We start from the raw sequence: 15,371 nt of genomic DNA, 5'->3' as shown, positions 1-15,371 counted from the left end.
TAGATTCCTAGCAAGTTTTAACATTTTGTGTGTTAGTTTTCTCAGTGATCAGAAGTAGAAGAAAAATTGATTGTGTGTTAGAATAGAGCCTTCTGCAACATTACTGTTGAGGTCTTCAGAAGAGGAAAGAGCTCTTTTTTTTTTTTTTTTTTCCAGAAGGGAGACAGGCCTTTTTAAGAAGGTAATTTTTTTTTCCTCTTGATGGTCAGTGAAAAATTTGGAAGAGAGAGAGAATGATTCAGTGTAAAGAAATCTGAGTGGAAAATGCAAGGCTTTCTTTCTGTAATATAGTTTCTACTATTAAAAAAAAAAAAAAAGAAGAAAAAATTGTATCGCGAGGACTCTTTACCAGATTTTCTTCTCTTCAATACAGAAACCGTAGAAATGCATTTATGTGATGGAAAAGTTGACAGAGCTTGTCCCGGATATTCATTGGTACCCTTTGTACAAACCAATGATTTGCTCTACATATTACTCTTGCATTTCTGACCTGGTGGTCCTCAGCATCACTTACTATTTAAACAGTGCCTTCCTAACTGTTGAACGATTACTGAGAAAGTTTTGTCAACTTGCTATAGTCAGAGGGTTGGAAAGCAGTAGCCTCTAATTGTGTGTAATCTTAACCAGCCCAGTGCCTTTATTTTACTTGTTATACTTGTTACATGGATTTTGAAAAGTATTTGTAGGCTTTAACCTAGCTGTGCTTTTCTATTAGCGGCGCCTGTGGAGAAGTTAAACTGGCATTTGAGAAAAGCACCTGTAACAAGGTTGCGGTAAAGATAATCAATAAACGGAAGTTTATGGCAAGTGGTATTAGAGAGGCAGTAAGTATTTTTCTTTGTTTGTTTGTGTGGTTCGTTCTTTTGTTAATTTTGGTGTGATCCGGAAATATTTGGTAACCTCTCTCTTTATCTCCCCAGCTGTCCTCAACTGACGAGGTTTTTCTTACTTTGTCCTTCTGCATGTAATTTCAGAATGCCTTTTGATTTTACAGAAACCATAGAATTCTGTAGAAAATGTTTTATTTTTATTTGAACACATTTCATTATGCTCACATTTTCAGACTGCTTGTAAATGTGGTATGTAAAAAGGTGGGGTGGGTGGAGTCTTGCGGGGTATATCTTCTAAAATACACCAGAAAGGTACATCATTAACCCATGGGGTCTGACCAGAGATTTACAAACTCTTGGTTTTTTTTTTTTTTTTTTGATTTGTTGTAACCTCATTAGTTAGTTGTGTTGTAACCATCGTTTTTATGATTTTATTGTAACCATCGTTATTCTCCAGCATTCTCCATCATAATAATTTTTAATAAAATTTTTGAAGCTTTTTGGGAAGGGCTTTTCCTGTGTGTAGTCTTGTAGCAGAAGCCTGAATTTGAAGGAGGAGAACAAGCCAAGTGACTGTATTCCAACAGATGAGAAAGAGTCCAAACAACTTCACATCTGTTAATCTAACTTTAGTTATGTGTGAGGGTATAGGATAAAATCTCAAGAAAAATACAATTAGAGGTGAAGGTCAATGGGAAATGGGATGATGTAATTCGTGTAGCTGTGTATTTACAAAGTTAGATCAAGTTGGACTAAACTGATTAATTTATTTAAGAAAATGGACCTAAGTGCACAGATACAATATACAGAATCTATTTAAACTCTGACAAAGCATTTGATAGGGTAATGTGTAGGAAATTACTACTTAATCTGGGAAATATATATTTTCATGAGGACAAAAATTCTAAGGTGGAAATGTAGCTGGCTGAGGAACGGATACCAGGAGGCTTCACTGGGAGGGGAATTACTGGGTGGAAGAGAAGTTACTGGTGGAGGTTCTCAGACTTTGTCTTGAGATTAGTCTTCCTTAGAAGAATATTTAGAGGTCATGGCCCAAAAGTAGGAATGTACTAATTTGGCGCTGGCCTGAAGTTGTGTTGATGGAAAGGAGGACTGCAGCGTTGTATAAGAAGAGCTGACACCTTTGTGAGCAGAAGTAATAAAAATTAGATAATGTTTAATAGACCGTGCAAGGCTGTGCATCTCAAGACTAGTGACAATTTCTGCTATAATCCATGCTTTTCCTAGTTCAGAGGAGGAAGTAAGAATAGCTATTTGTAGATGAATTAGTAGCATCAATGTAACTGAAAACTGCTAAATGCCATTTTGGAGAATTTCTAGTAAAGATTAAGAAATGCTGTTATGAATTTTATCTTCAAAGATGATTAATTTAGATTGGAAGAAGAACAAAAAAGACTGCTGGGTGATTTTATGAGTTCAGCCTAAACCATGTGTTAAAAGAGATTAAAAGAATCTGTTTACATTACCTTGCAAAATAAAGACTAGAGGTGAGTAGCATTTATTTTTAGGTGTAGCTCACGCGGGAAGCATTTCTGAGGCCGGAAAGCTGTATAAGGACAATATTGATATATCGTGGTCAAGATTAATCTTGTAGCTAGGAAATTACATGAAGATTTCTAATTCTTAGTGAAATGACATGTCTGGAGCAGTATGTTGCTACAGATAACGACGGCAGACTATTCAGTTAATTCACAAAGGGCACCTGATCAGTTAAGGGAAAAGGTTATATGTTATGATTGCTTAAAGTAGCAAGGGATGTGAAACAATTGCTTTTCTGGTACTGTCTCTTATTTCTTAAGTGTCTTGATTTAGAACGCCGCTGTCTTACTCTGCATTATGTTTGATTCTTTTAATAGAACCCAGCTTTTAATATCAATACAGAAATCGAGATTTTGAAGAAAATAAATCACGTGAGTGTTACTGTATGTTTTAATTCCTTTTTGTTGCCTCCTGTACTTCTCTAAGTCGCTCACCTTAGTGTAGTAACTAATGTTCAATTTTAACTTTTTGTTTAGAAAATATTCGAGGGGGTGCTTGTCATTTTTGCTGTAGATGAGTTCACTGAAAACTTTTTAAGTACACTGTGTCTTTACAGACTTGAGATTTTAGAACCTTGAATAACTGAGATGTAAATTTGGGAGGAAACTTCACAGTCATGTTTCTGCCTGAAGCACTTTTGCAGAGAATTTTTTTTCTTAATGCATATTTTTGTAAATATTGCCAGATAGCCAAACAAAGGTTACGTTCCCCTGGCAGTTTTTAGGATTTGTATCCCTTTCCCCCATTTTTCCCCCCAAAAGCTTTTCTTTTCCTTTCACTATGTGGAAAGTTTGCGTAATTTAATTAACGTTCCCTTTAAATGCAACACTGTCTATAGAGAAAATATTGAGAGTTTGGAAACTCACAGTTGGAGAAAAGAAGGGTGACTGCTGAGTTGTAGTTATTGCAAGTCAGATGTTTTTGTATGTGGAGGTACAGGAGAGAAAACGATGGACTTGAATGTTTGCCAAAGCCTGGGACGCTAGTGCCTAAGTGTTAATTAAACTAGTACAGTTAAAATCATACTGAAATAGGAAATTTTGGATGATACGGTGTTGGTAGTGTTGGCAATGTTAATTTTTACAAATGATTGTGCTTTTTGTGTCTGTCTGTCTGTGTGTTCCCTTTTTATTAGCCTTGCTTAATCAAGATCAAAAACTTCTTTGAAGCAGAGGATTACTACATTGTTTTGGAACTGTAAGTAACTTCTTGAAAGTAAATGCATTAAATGAAACATTTTTCATGGCCACAAAAAACGTGAATAGTTGTGAGCCTTAATTTATTTTATTTTTTGCTGATCCCAACAACTGTCTGAAGCCCCTGTAAAATTCATGAACTCGGGTAATCAGGAGTGATCCTTTTGCACTTTGAAGTGCCTGGGCAGTTGCCCGCCATGCTGTTGCTGTGGATTGCTGCTACTTTGATTCAGGCTTGTAAAAGAAGGTTGATCAAAAGTGTTGAAACAACTCCCAGTGAAGACTCAGAAGACAAAGCCTGGTTCAGCAGTGCGTATGCTATGTTTAGGGCATTGCTCAGTCATTTTCAGAAATTAAATATATTCTTTCTCTTTAGCCCAAATAGCCAAATGAAGCTGTTTTGATTTCAGTCTCACCTAATGAGGTGCATCTTCTGGAACTAATACAGTGACTTATTACTGGCTTCTCTTTTAGGATGGAAGGAGGAGAATTGTATGACCGAGTGTCAAGACCAATCAAGATGAAAGAAGCTACTTGCAAGTTGTATTTTTATCAGATGTTGCTGGCTGTAAAGGTATGTAATCATGAGTTCTGCCAAGAAAAATATGGTTGTGCATACGCATAGCCATCAGACTAATTTTTCTGTCATTTAGCACTTCTGAAACGCATGCAAGCAATCAGTACGCTGCTCTCCACGAGCTAATTTAACAAGATTCTTTACCTCATTGCAGCCAAAGAACATTCAAACTCACTTACTTATTAAAAGCAGGGATTAAAACAGTAATACAAGCTGTGCTAATTCATGGCAGGATTATTGTGTGAGACCTTTAGTAGTGTGTGGGTGGAGAGTCATCATTGTAGTCACCTTCAGAAGAGCTTGTGATCAGATGCTTGCATTAAGATTGACATTTTAAGCATGATGGTTTCTAAGTCTGGGCTTTTTTCCCTTTTAAAATCATAAACTACATAGCTTTAAATCCGTGCACGTCTCTTAGACAAGCATTTCAGTTACCTGCCATAGCTGTGAGAAAGATTGGAAAGCTTACATTTAAAAAAAGATAATTGTCTGTTTGTCTTTTGATGTATGTGTATATTTATTTATATTTAGTATCTTCATGATAATGGAATTATTCACCGAGATCTAAAGCCGGAGAATGTGCTACTTTCATCTTCTGAAGAAACATGTCTTATAAAGGTAAGAAATTTAAATTTTCTTCTGTTCATTTGGAAATCTGAGAGTGCTTCTTGCCGTTCTACTCAGTATTTAGTTAAACAGAACAATAAAAAGTAGTATGGAATTAGTCATACAAACTATGAAGTAAACTAAAACATCGAGGGCTTTTTGTAAATCTAATTTTATTATTGTGGATATTTCAATCCATACGTTTATGTAAGAACAACTGAGAAATGTTGTGCTTCATATCTTGCATAGCACTTAATGGAGTGTGACTTTACGTTTAGCTGTGGTTTTTTCAATAAAATCTAAATTCTTGAATCACAGAGAGCATTTCCACAAATATCTAGGCTGTTTGGTGACAATATTTTTCAGATAAAGCAATGAATAGATTTGTATGCTAATTGCTTATTTTTCAAGTAGTCTCCTTTAATAAGGTAGAAAATCTTTACCTTGAGGTCTTCAGTTTGCGTTCCAATCTGAGAGTAGCTTTTGCTAGTGCTAAACGTGACCTACTATCATATTCCTCTCTCCTCCTCTACCCTTCTCAGTTGTTGTTTGCTGACTTTTTAATAACGATTTAGGTAACTTTTGGTTCATAGTCCTGTACTGGAATTGTGCCTTGGAAAGCAGAGACTTAATGTTACCTTCTGATGTATACTGATATTGTATGTTGACACTGTATCAATTTGTCGTTGATTGTTTATTGTATATGATGGGTTGTAGTACAGTCAATCCTAATATGTAATGCAGTGTTACTATTTTTAAATACAAGATTACAGATTTTGGACAATCCAAGATTCTTGGAGAAACTTCTCTTATGAAAACATTATGTGGTACTCCTACGTATCTTGCTCCTGAAGTTTTAAATTCACTTGGGACTGCCGGATACAGCCGAGCTGTGGACTGTTGGAGTTTAGGAGTTATTCTTTTTGTATGGTAAGAAATTGCATAGCTGCTGCCTTGATTGGGCAGTCATTGATGTACATGGCTCAAGACTTGGCAACTTTTGTACATGTATTGGGAAGGGAATATGTGTTACATGTAGAAGAGGCAATGAGAGCAGATGCTTTAACACATGTGATTTTAATATTTCTTCCACTATTGCAAAACCTGTGGTGTTTAACTTGTTTTCTTCTTTTATATAGCTTGTGTGGATATCCACCATTTAATGAGCAGAATACTCAACTATCTCTGAAAGACCAAATCACTCGTGGAGAATACACATTTATTGCAAAAGAATGGAAGCATGTAACGGACATGGGTATGACTGCATTACAGTGGCTAGCAGTGTATCTAGCTCTTTCCCTTTTTTTTTTTTTTTTCTTTAACTTCTTACCAGCTTTCAGCTATATGGCACATTGCACACTGGTATGTTCATTTTGTTTCAAGTTGTCCCTTACAGTGAACATTTCTTTTTGTTCATAGTTGAAGCATTAGAAAGAGCAAATAAATTTTTCTAGAAGAGAAGGCTACAAGTGCCTCTCTTAGTAATGTTTAGCATTATTAACTCCGAACGCGTACAGTCCTTGGACCCATATGGCTATTTTGCATCTTTTACTTTTCTTCTGACTTCATCAAGCTGATCTGCAGATTTTGCCTTGCTCAAAGATTGTTTGTATTTTGAATGAAAAATACTAGGAGTTTAAGGAATGTGGGTTAGAATTCCAAGAGAGAAATGTTAAGAGTAATTTTAAGCCTGAAATACAAAGTCTAGCACCATGAAGTATCAGACACTTATGGAATCAACTGTTAACTTTGGCCCGCTCCAAACTAAGCAATCTGCAAAGCTAAATGAGTTTTTGCACAACATAAACTAAAATGATAGTTTCTATCTGTATGCTTTTCCTTTTCAGGACACTTTAGATGCACAAAATAGTTACAGTATTTGCCATGGATAATCCTGCGTATTTGCAGAGATGTCTCTAACAAATCACAGAATGGTTGAGGTTGGAAGAGACTTCTGGAGATCATCTAGTCCAGTCCTCCTACTCAAGCAGGGTCGCCTGGAGCACGTTGCCCGGGATCGTGTCCAGATGGATTTTGAATATCTCCAAGAAAGGAGACTTCACAACCTCTCTGGGCAACCTGTTCCAGGGCTCTGCCACCCTCACAGTAAAGAGGGTATTTTTTTAATAAACTTACCAAGTGTAACCCCTTCCTGAATTGTCTGAAGCTTATCCAATAATAAATTGGACACATGTAAGAATGGAAACTATGTTAAGGTTGTAAATAGTCCTAAACACCTACGGATGTTTAACTTTGGATCCTGTTTAATAGGCGTTGTAGAATGGAAAGTAAATCTTGCCAATATTCTTTTAGGGGAGATTAGGAGTTATTAAACATGACATAAATACTGAATTTTTTGCAGCGTATGTAAAGTAGTTTCCTAAGAAAATGAAATGATATGTGGTCATGTTAAGCATACATGTGTGTCTTGGCTCTTCTTCCTCTGTGATAAGAGTATCCATCTGGAGAAACTCATGAGGAAGAGAAACTCGTGCTTTTCAAGACACCATAAGCTGTTGTTATTTCTCCAGTAATAGGAAACTAGATTAAACTATCTTTGCATGTCCACAGTAATGCTGAAGGTTATAGGAGAGTGTTGAGCTTCTTGTGCATGCACAGAACATAAGCTGTGGACATGCTCAGTAAATCTAGTGGTAGCTTTGGTATACTGAAAGTGTTGAATTGCGTGCACGTGATGAAAAATGGCTATGGTCTGCAGTTTCCTATGCGTATTAAAAAGAAAAGTAATCTGCCCAGCCAGTATTTTTGGGCATCGTTGTTCTAAAGTGCAATTAGATGCATTGCTGCACAAAGCTTTGGGGTATGCATACTGCGTTACTTGTTTTCAAGTTATGAATTTACTGGTCATATGCCAACCAACTCTTCTTATCTTAGCTCTGGATCTTGTAAAGAAGCTGCTAGTAGTGGATCCAAGCAAACGTCTGACAACAGAGGAAGCCTTAGAGCATCCCTGGCTTCAGGTAGGAGTTGAGCCTTTGTTGAAGTACAGCAAAGCTTCCCCCCCGGAATAATTTCTTAATGTAAATTCAAAGGCAGTTCAGTAGGCTGAATTTTGTGAGGTTTTGTTAATACCATATGTTTTGCCCCTGCAAGGAAGCAGGGGAACTGTGGCTACTCTGGTATGCCAGATCCTGCTTCTGGGGAGCACACTATGAAACAGATACAATGATGAGCAATGAGAGCTCCAATTCTGTAGCTTCTTGGGAATAACAGCTGTTATCTTAGGTCAGAGCTTAAGTCTGCCTGCGCATAAGCTCTCTCTGACAGTAGCCAGCAGGACTGCCATTTTGTGCTTCTCCCAGGCACTGCTGCCTGCCTGCCAGCTGGCTATACCGTTTTTATGAGACTGGTGGGATCCTGCTGCCTACTTATGGGGAGAGAAGAAGAGTAGAAGACAAGGCTGTGTGTTTGGGAATTGTTTGCTTGTTTTATTGGCGTTGTCAATGACGCACAGGAGGAGCCACAAGATCCCAATCTGTAGAATGACAGTTAGCCCGGATGCCCTATCCACCACCTTCCTTTTGGGCAACTCTAAACCAAAGAGAGCCAACGTCATGAAGAGAGTGCTGCCTTGTCTCTCTGCTGGAAGTGAGATGATCTTGTAACGCCTTGTTGTGTGTCAAAGAGTTTGTGGGATGGGGCCTTCTCTCTGTCAACCCTCTGTGCATCTACCTCATTTCTTCCTTACAGCATACAGAACAGACTTGTGCCTTTGCTCTCCCAATGAGTAAGTCTGCACACAGCTTTCCTCCTATTCCTATTCTTGGGTTTTCTTCTAGCAGTGTCAATTACTCCCCCTGCTTCTTTTCATTGCGTTTGTCGTCTTGGTCCTTTTCCCTGGCAAAGTCCTCATTAGCTCTTACTTCTTCCTATTATTGCTTTTAAAGCATGGTATGCTTTCTCAGGCCTTCAGTTCCATGTTCCTTTTCAATTGTTATTGCTGCTATTCCTAGTCTTGCAGCCTTGCCTGATGTTGTCCTGTGCCTTTTCCCATCCTAAACACCTCTTTCCTTTTGATTTTTTTCTTTTTTATTCAACTTCTCCTTTGCCCTCCACCTTGTCATGGTGTCTCCACATGTGGAGACACATCTGCCAGTGAGAAAAAGGAGTCAGTAACTTTCTCTCTTTCCCAAAGTGGCCACACTATTCTTAGTTAATGTCTGTTCCCTTTTCTTTTATTTATTGGGTACCGCAGCATCTTTGTGGCTTAACTCTTAACTCTCTACTAGCATTGCAGCTCTCATAATTTCTTATACCCTGAGGGCCTCTCAACCTTGACCAATGTGATTGCCTCCTGATACAGCCTGGCTCACGCTGGAATGTGTTATCACTGCCTGTGCTAGAACCCTTGGCAACAGCCATATGAGACTGTATGAAAGAGCTTTTTGCTCTCATGCAAAAAGGCTCTGTAATAAAACTGCGTCTCAATGCAGCTTGAGAGTAATAACTCCTTGCTGAGTAGTACAGTTCTCCCAGACTAAACCCGTAGTATCTTATGATTGATCCATCTTCAGTAACCTGTAATCAGATAAGGGAGAAGATCTCAGATGCTATGTAGAATTTGCTCTCCTGTCTTCAGCTGGAAGAAGGCACTTGGTGGCTGTTCTCTGGTTATCCTACTGGTGTTTAACATTGGATCCTGTTTTATAGGCATTGTACGGGACCGAAGAGTTCTTTTGTCAAGCTTATCTGGGTCCTGTTCCAGCCTATCACCTTTAGTCAAGGAGTGTGTCAGGAGTCCTCCAGTCCTGCCATCTCTGGCCTTTCTATCAAAACATTTGTCTCCTTTGTGAGAAGAAGAAGAAACAGATGTTGATGTTCAGAGAAATAGATTTCATTAGCCGTAATGGTAAATACGAACAACGAGTTCCTCATGGTCTATGCTCTGGAAGACTTGGAATAGGTAGAGCTTGCAAGTATCTTCTTGGATCAACGCTATAGACTGGTGGTCAAGCACAAATGATAGGTACAGTTCTTTCCACCTATGAAAGAACTATCATGCTATGCCATCCAGCATGTTGCGAGTCTGCTGCTCTATTTAACGTCAGCTTCTCTGCCATGTGTTCTTTCTCACTGGCCTTTTGGCTTCTGCTGCAGGCTATGGCACCAGCTCAACAGCAGAGGTTAGCAGGTTTCTCTGCCTTTATTTTTGTAGAAGGATATTGGTCTTAAGGTAGTCCTGTCCATACTCCGGTGCTGCTTCAACATCCTTTGTATGCCTCCATGAGCTGGTCTGAATTTAATGGAAAATCCTAGATCTCTGCAATTTTTCTTCAGCAAAGAAAGCCCAGTCTGCCTCTGTAGCTATTCCAAACTTTCAGACCTTCAGTCCTGGCAGATATGGCTGTACAAAAATGCCTAGAGGATTCCAGTGAACACCTCTTAATACAACTGACAGCTTCTGCATCCATTTTGAGATACGTCTTCTCAGACTTCTTTAACATCTTCTCTGAGAATCAGGATGCAGTTTTTGTAGACCAGCTCCAATTGTGCTTCCTATAGGAAGGACCTCCTCCCTTGAACACTCTTAATAGAGTCATACTCCTCATCTTTTTTCTATGGGCAGGCAGTGCAGAATCCTGCAGGGGTGGTTCCTGGCAGGTGTTTGGGAGCCCTGAGTTAGGAGGTAATGGTTGCCCTGCCTCCTGTTATAGTCTAATTAGGTTTGTGGGAGCTGATCTTTACCTTTTTATTAACTTTGGCACCCCAGAGGTGACTGTTGGGCCCATGAGGTTTCTTGGCTAATTTTTACATGAGTAGGCTGAATGAAAGTCATCCGGTCTGCCTCTGAGCCACACAACAGATTCTAATTCTACCTATTCATACTGTGCAGTGTCATTCATATTCCTCCAGTGGGAACTGGGGCTGGTATTAAATGCTTAGGTAAAGAGCAAAACAAACAGGGTAGAAGCAATGGAGTATCATTCTGTGCTCAACAGTTGGCAGTTTTCCGAGACAGAGAACGCATTTGGACCCTTGTTTTTAAGAGTCATTAACTTTTCCTAATTATGCACATCAGAAACTTCTTCCTGGCATTCCTGGCTTTTACTATTTTAGTTTTGTGTGCAGCTTCTACACAAAACTAAAATAAAAGTGAGCTAATTGGCTGCCGAGTCTTACATCTAGCTTATCATTCTGAGCAGGGTATGTTATTGATATTACACTGATTTTAAGATTCAAAGGTATGCATGATGGGAAAGGGGAAATACAAGATAGTGATTCAGAAAAGCTAAGAAACTGAGATATTTCTGTATGTAAATAGTTGTTGGCATCTTGATTATATATTCCCTTTGGGAAGAGCTCTTATTGCCATGTTTAATTTTGAAGACAGAACAAAAAGTTTCAGAAGATATCATGCTTGTAAATCCAAGTATCATTAGGGTTCAGATGCTATTCTTTAAACTATTTCCCTTCATGGGCTGTTACTAAGAATATTAGTTGTTTATAGGTGATGTACGCTGCCTGCTTGGAAGGCCAACATCCAATATGTTCAGTTCTAGATATCACACACCTTGAATACTACCACCAAAAGAGCTACTTGAGTGCTGTAACTGTGAGTAGTGAGTAGGAGCTACTGGCTCCCTGATCCCTCTTGCATTGTCTGTAAGTATTGTCTTTAAAAGTTAGTACAGAAAAAAAAGCAGCAGGCACATGCTTTATGTGTATAGCTGATGCATGTTAGCCCTCTAGAGATTTTGGATCCACTAGAGAATTTTTTCAACTGTTAAAAGTAAGCATGTTCTCCAAAGAAAACTTAACTTCTTCAACTCTTATCTAAACCAGTAGGGCTCTCAAATTAATGTTTCAAATACCTGTGCTGTTTACTCCATTTTTTGTTAAAATCAAAAGCTTGAAAACTTAGTGGGCTGCTCAAAAGCGAGTACTATTCGTTGGAGATGCCTTTATCTGTATTTACCTGAGTCATTGGAGGTTTCCAACTATAACTTCAAGAAATCCACATTAGCAAAATAGTTACTTAGTAAAACACTTTTCAAAGGTGTGTAAGCCATAAATTGTTTTCTGTGCCTCTGAAGTTTTTACTGTGATCTTTTGAATGGGAGAAGATTATTTTGTGTTAGATTGTGTGCTGAAAAAAAACCTGTTGTTATATAAGTGAAAATATTTATCTTGCCTATCAAATTCAAACTTAGCCAAAGTCAAAACATGCACTGCTGGAAAAGGAAGACCAGTCCGAATTCCATATGAAATAAACTTGATGTTCACATCAAAGCCTTCCTGTAGTACTTAAGAACACACTTAAAGCAAAAAGGGAGATGCTGCAATACTCTATAGCTTCAAAAAAGAGTTCTCCCGCCTTTCCCCCCAAAAAACTGTTAAAATATATGAAACCCTCTAGGAGTTAAAGATCCTTATTTCTAAGTGTGTCAGTATCGGTGAATGTCTTGTTCACTTCTGAGTTTACCAGTCTTTGCAGTGATGAGGGAATGGATTTATGACACAACCTGTTAGCTTCAGTCTTGTTTAGAATAAAAGTCTGGTTTTGGTTCTAGATCAGTTTTCCAGTTGGTACACACGCAGTCACTGTTCAGTTTCGGCCAAAGGAAATAGCCTATATTAAGTCACTATGAGTATCGTACTTCAGTTCGTCCTGGTAAAGGATTAAAGACCAAATTTCAGCTTTGAAAGTCTGATTTAGGGTTTGCAGGAAATTAATCCACAGTAACCTATTCTAATAAAACTCCTGCAAGAGAAATCGCTGAAACTAGAGAAAGATTTATTTTTAGAACAGAGAGCACTATGCCCGCTAGACAGCTTTTTGGCATTCATCTCCTGTTTCCCTGAGGTTGCCTAGCATGGACCAGGAGCACCCTTGTCCCTGGCTGCTGAACCAGAATTGGGGCTGTATGCTAACTCTTTCTCTTGAAACTCTTCTGAATTTCTACTAAACTTGCTGCTCTCAACAAATGATCTGTGCTGCCTTTCCTGCCTCTTAATGTTTTTGCAACCGCGCCTGTTTCTGCCGACTGGGACTAGTAATCCTTAAGTCCACTCCTTTCCAAGTGCATCTCTCCCAGTTGTTCTCCCTCCACTAAAGGCATCTTCTGGCTTACCATTTTTGATCTGACCTGGTAAACAGAGAATGAACTGTACTATCCAGTGGACTACTGTAGCAGTATGAATGCTCTATGAATGATGTTTGTTGATAATCATTTAGGGTTTTTTAAGAGGGAAACTTTACTTCAGCAGATGCTTGTCCCAAACCTGAGTATTTGCCGTACAAATGTCTCCGTTTACGACCTTTAATATGTTATATGAACTTATTGATGTTAGGTGTAACTGTAGGGTATTTTTGTAAGATAACATTTTGTTTGAAAGATTTTTTGTAGGCTCTAGGTGTTTTAGTTGATTCTTCTCTACTTGTTATATACAACTTTTTTCCTTGGGAAGATGAAAACGACCTACGTTTGAGATACTGATGAAGCCGAGCTAGTGGAAATGAAAATCCTCTGTTAGAATGGGAAGTCATTATGAGGACAGAATGTGAGACTATAAGCAAAGCGATCTTTCAAGAGCAATTAGCTCTACTTTGATGAAACCAGGCCGCAAGAGCTGATAAGGCCTCTTCTGATAAGGTTTTGGCTAATTAATTGTCTTCACAAACTCTTAGCCTATGTTCTGTTGTTTCAGTGTTATTATGCTTAGCTGCATGATAACGCAAGTTCAGTTTTAGCTTGGCTAGTAGGTAAGTAGTAGTTATTGAGGGAAACTCTCTTAGTAGAATAAAATAGAATTATTTTTTCTTAACAGCAGTATACACAAATGACCTGCTCAAAATTCTACTGTGGGGCAGACTAGGAAGGTGTTTATTTTGGGGGAAGTGGGAGGGAGGGAGGTTATATTAAAGGCTGACCATTACTGTTGAAGGTCCTTGAGAGTGTTTATTCCTGAAAATGTCTGTTAGCTAGCACATTATTTTCTAGAAATTATATATGCTCCAAATTTTCCCTGGAGAATAAAGCAGATGATTCAGAGGACCAGCAGTGAGCTTGAGCTGATCTTCAGCTGATCATGCTTAGTCTAATAGCCACAAAAGTAGTGTTATATCAGTAGTGTTCAATTCAGGATGGAGTCAGCACTTCTTTTCACAAGGACTGGTTTCTTAAGCCTTAGACTAATGAATGGATTGTAACCTGTGTTGCAGTGATCCATCGCAATCTGAGACTAGTATTACAGATCCTTTCTCCTACTGCTATATGGTTTGTTTTCATTTTAATTTGTGCTTTTAATTTGTGTTAATACTCTAATAAGGAACTTTTTTCTCCTCTATTTTGAGGGCTGAACTAGAAATAATTGCTTGTGTGATAACACCTACCTTTAATTCTGCATTAATATAAATGTGTTTTCAATGTTCTTCATGCACAATTTGAGACAATTGTGCTCAAATGAAATCTTTCAATTTTCATATCATCATCAAAATTGAAGTAGATTAGATGAGTTTTCTTTAGCAATATGTCAGTTTTCTTGCAGCAGTTAAGTCTTTGGTGCCTAGCCCTGATCTTCAGTATATGTAGTTGCTCGGTATCCTGGCAATGTACTTTGAAGATCCTTAATTGCTGATACACATGATTAAACAAAATGTAGACTTTTCCTTTGAATATTCCCTATACTACTTAGAGTTGCCACCTTTTTCACAGGATGAGGATATGAAGAGTACATTTCAACAGTTACTTGCTCAAGCAAGTGCCACTATGAATCCACCACAAACATCAAAGATGGTACGTATAACAGATTATTTGAAGATTAATGCTTGATGTGTAGAGAAACTAGATTTGAAAGTAGTCCGTAATAAGAAAATCAAATAATTTTGAGAACTCAGTGTAGAAGTGTGCATCCTGGCTGTATGTAGCGGCCTGCTCCATATGCGATCTCTGCTTTCTGAATAAAAGCAATGGACTTTTATGCTTTGGCAAGACGCTTAGCTTAAACATACAGAAAGAGTCTCCTAGGCATTAAAGGCTTCTTCATATATTTAAAACTAACTACATGAATATATATATATTTTGATGGATTCAAGTCATGGATGCTTAACATCCAAGGAAAAAATTTCTTATGTTAGTGAAAGTTTAGAAGTGGTATTGTGACATTTGTCACTAGACACTAGTTAGGAAAATTTTAAACAGTAGTGAAAGATAATGCTGATTTTGTTAAAAGACTGAGGGCAGTGGAGGCAGGACAGGGAATGAAAGACAGTGTATTATATATGATCCTTCTTACACGATTAGGTAGGTCATAGAGAAATATTTGTTAGTCGTGTTGCTCTTTTGGTTACAGGAAGGAGACTTTATCCGAAATCTGTAATTTTATAGCAGACGTGACAGGCTCCGTCTTATCTGATTAGTATAACCATTCTGCTGCATCTTTCTTTTAGCCAACCACAACTAGAAAGCGCCTCCATGAGAACGAGGAAGAATCTGGCTCTTCTAAGCGCGCTATTCCTTCTACATCATTTCAGAAAATGAGGTGAAAAAAAGAAAAAGTGACTTTTGTTAACTGTAGCTTTACTATATGTAAAGCAGGCTTTTTATTAAAACAATTGATAATAAAAATAACTTTGTAAGA

General features: G+C 38.1%; 1 protein-coding gene across 15 annotated transcripts in view; it reads left to right on the top strand.

The window, feature by feature from the left end:
* The window catches only part of CHEK2 (checkpoint kinase 2), a 21,329-nt gene extending 5,958 nt beyond the window's left edge, over positions 1 to 15,371 (top strand). For 4 of the 15 annotated variants that reach the window (XM_068911358.1, XM_068911359.1, XM_068911361.1 and 1 more), the window contains 11 exons: positions 716 to 824; positions 2,708 to 2,761; positions 3,526 to 3,587; positions 4,061 to 4,160; positions 4,695 to 4,781; positions 5,536 to 5,699; positions 5,909 to 6,024; positions 7,665 to 7,750; positions 11,239 to 11,343; positions 14,447 to 14,527; positions 15,181 to 15,371. In XM_068911358.1, the coding sequence (XP_068767459.1) occupies positions 716 to 824; positions 2,708 to 2,761; positions 3,526 to 3,587; positions 4,061 to 4,160; positions 4,695 to 4,781; positions 5,536 to 5,699; positions 5,909 to 6,024; positions 7,665 to 7,750; positions 11,239 to 11,343; positions 14,447 to 14,527; positions 15,181 to 15,276 (1,060 nt within the window). In that variant the 3' untranslated portion in view covers positions 15,277 to 15,371. Of the gene's footprint in view, positions 1 to 156; positions 182 to 715; positions 825 to 2,707; positions 2,762 to 3,525; positions 3,588 to 4,060; positions 4,161 to 4,694; positions 4,782 to 5,535; positions 5,700 to 5,908; positions 6,025 to 7,664; positions 7,751 to 8,480; positions 8,518 to 9,440; positions 9,757 to 11,238; positions 11,394 to 13,953; positions 14,009 to 14,446; positions 14,528 to 15,180 lie in introns of those variants that run through there. The other 11 variants (XM_068911364.1, XM_068911363.1, XM_068911365.1 and 8 more) reach the window with 9 other exon arrangements.

Source organism: Struthio camelus, chromosome 17 (assembly GCF_040807025.1).
Source record: "Struthio camelus isolate bStrCam1 chromosome 17, bStrCam1.hap1, whole genome shotgun sequence".
In the NCBI taxonomy this organism is placed as follows: Eukaryota; Metazoa; Chordata; class Aves; order Struthioniformes; family Struthionidae; genus Struthio; species Struthio camelus.
The sequence above is the reverse complement of the archived record's forward strand: the minus strand, read 5'-3'. Positions and strand labels throughout refer to the sequence as shown.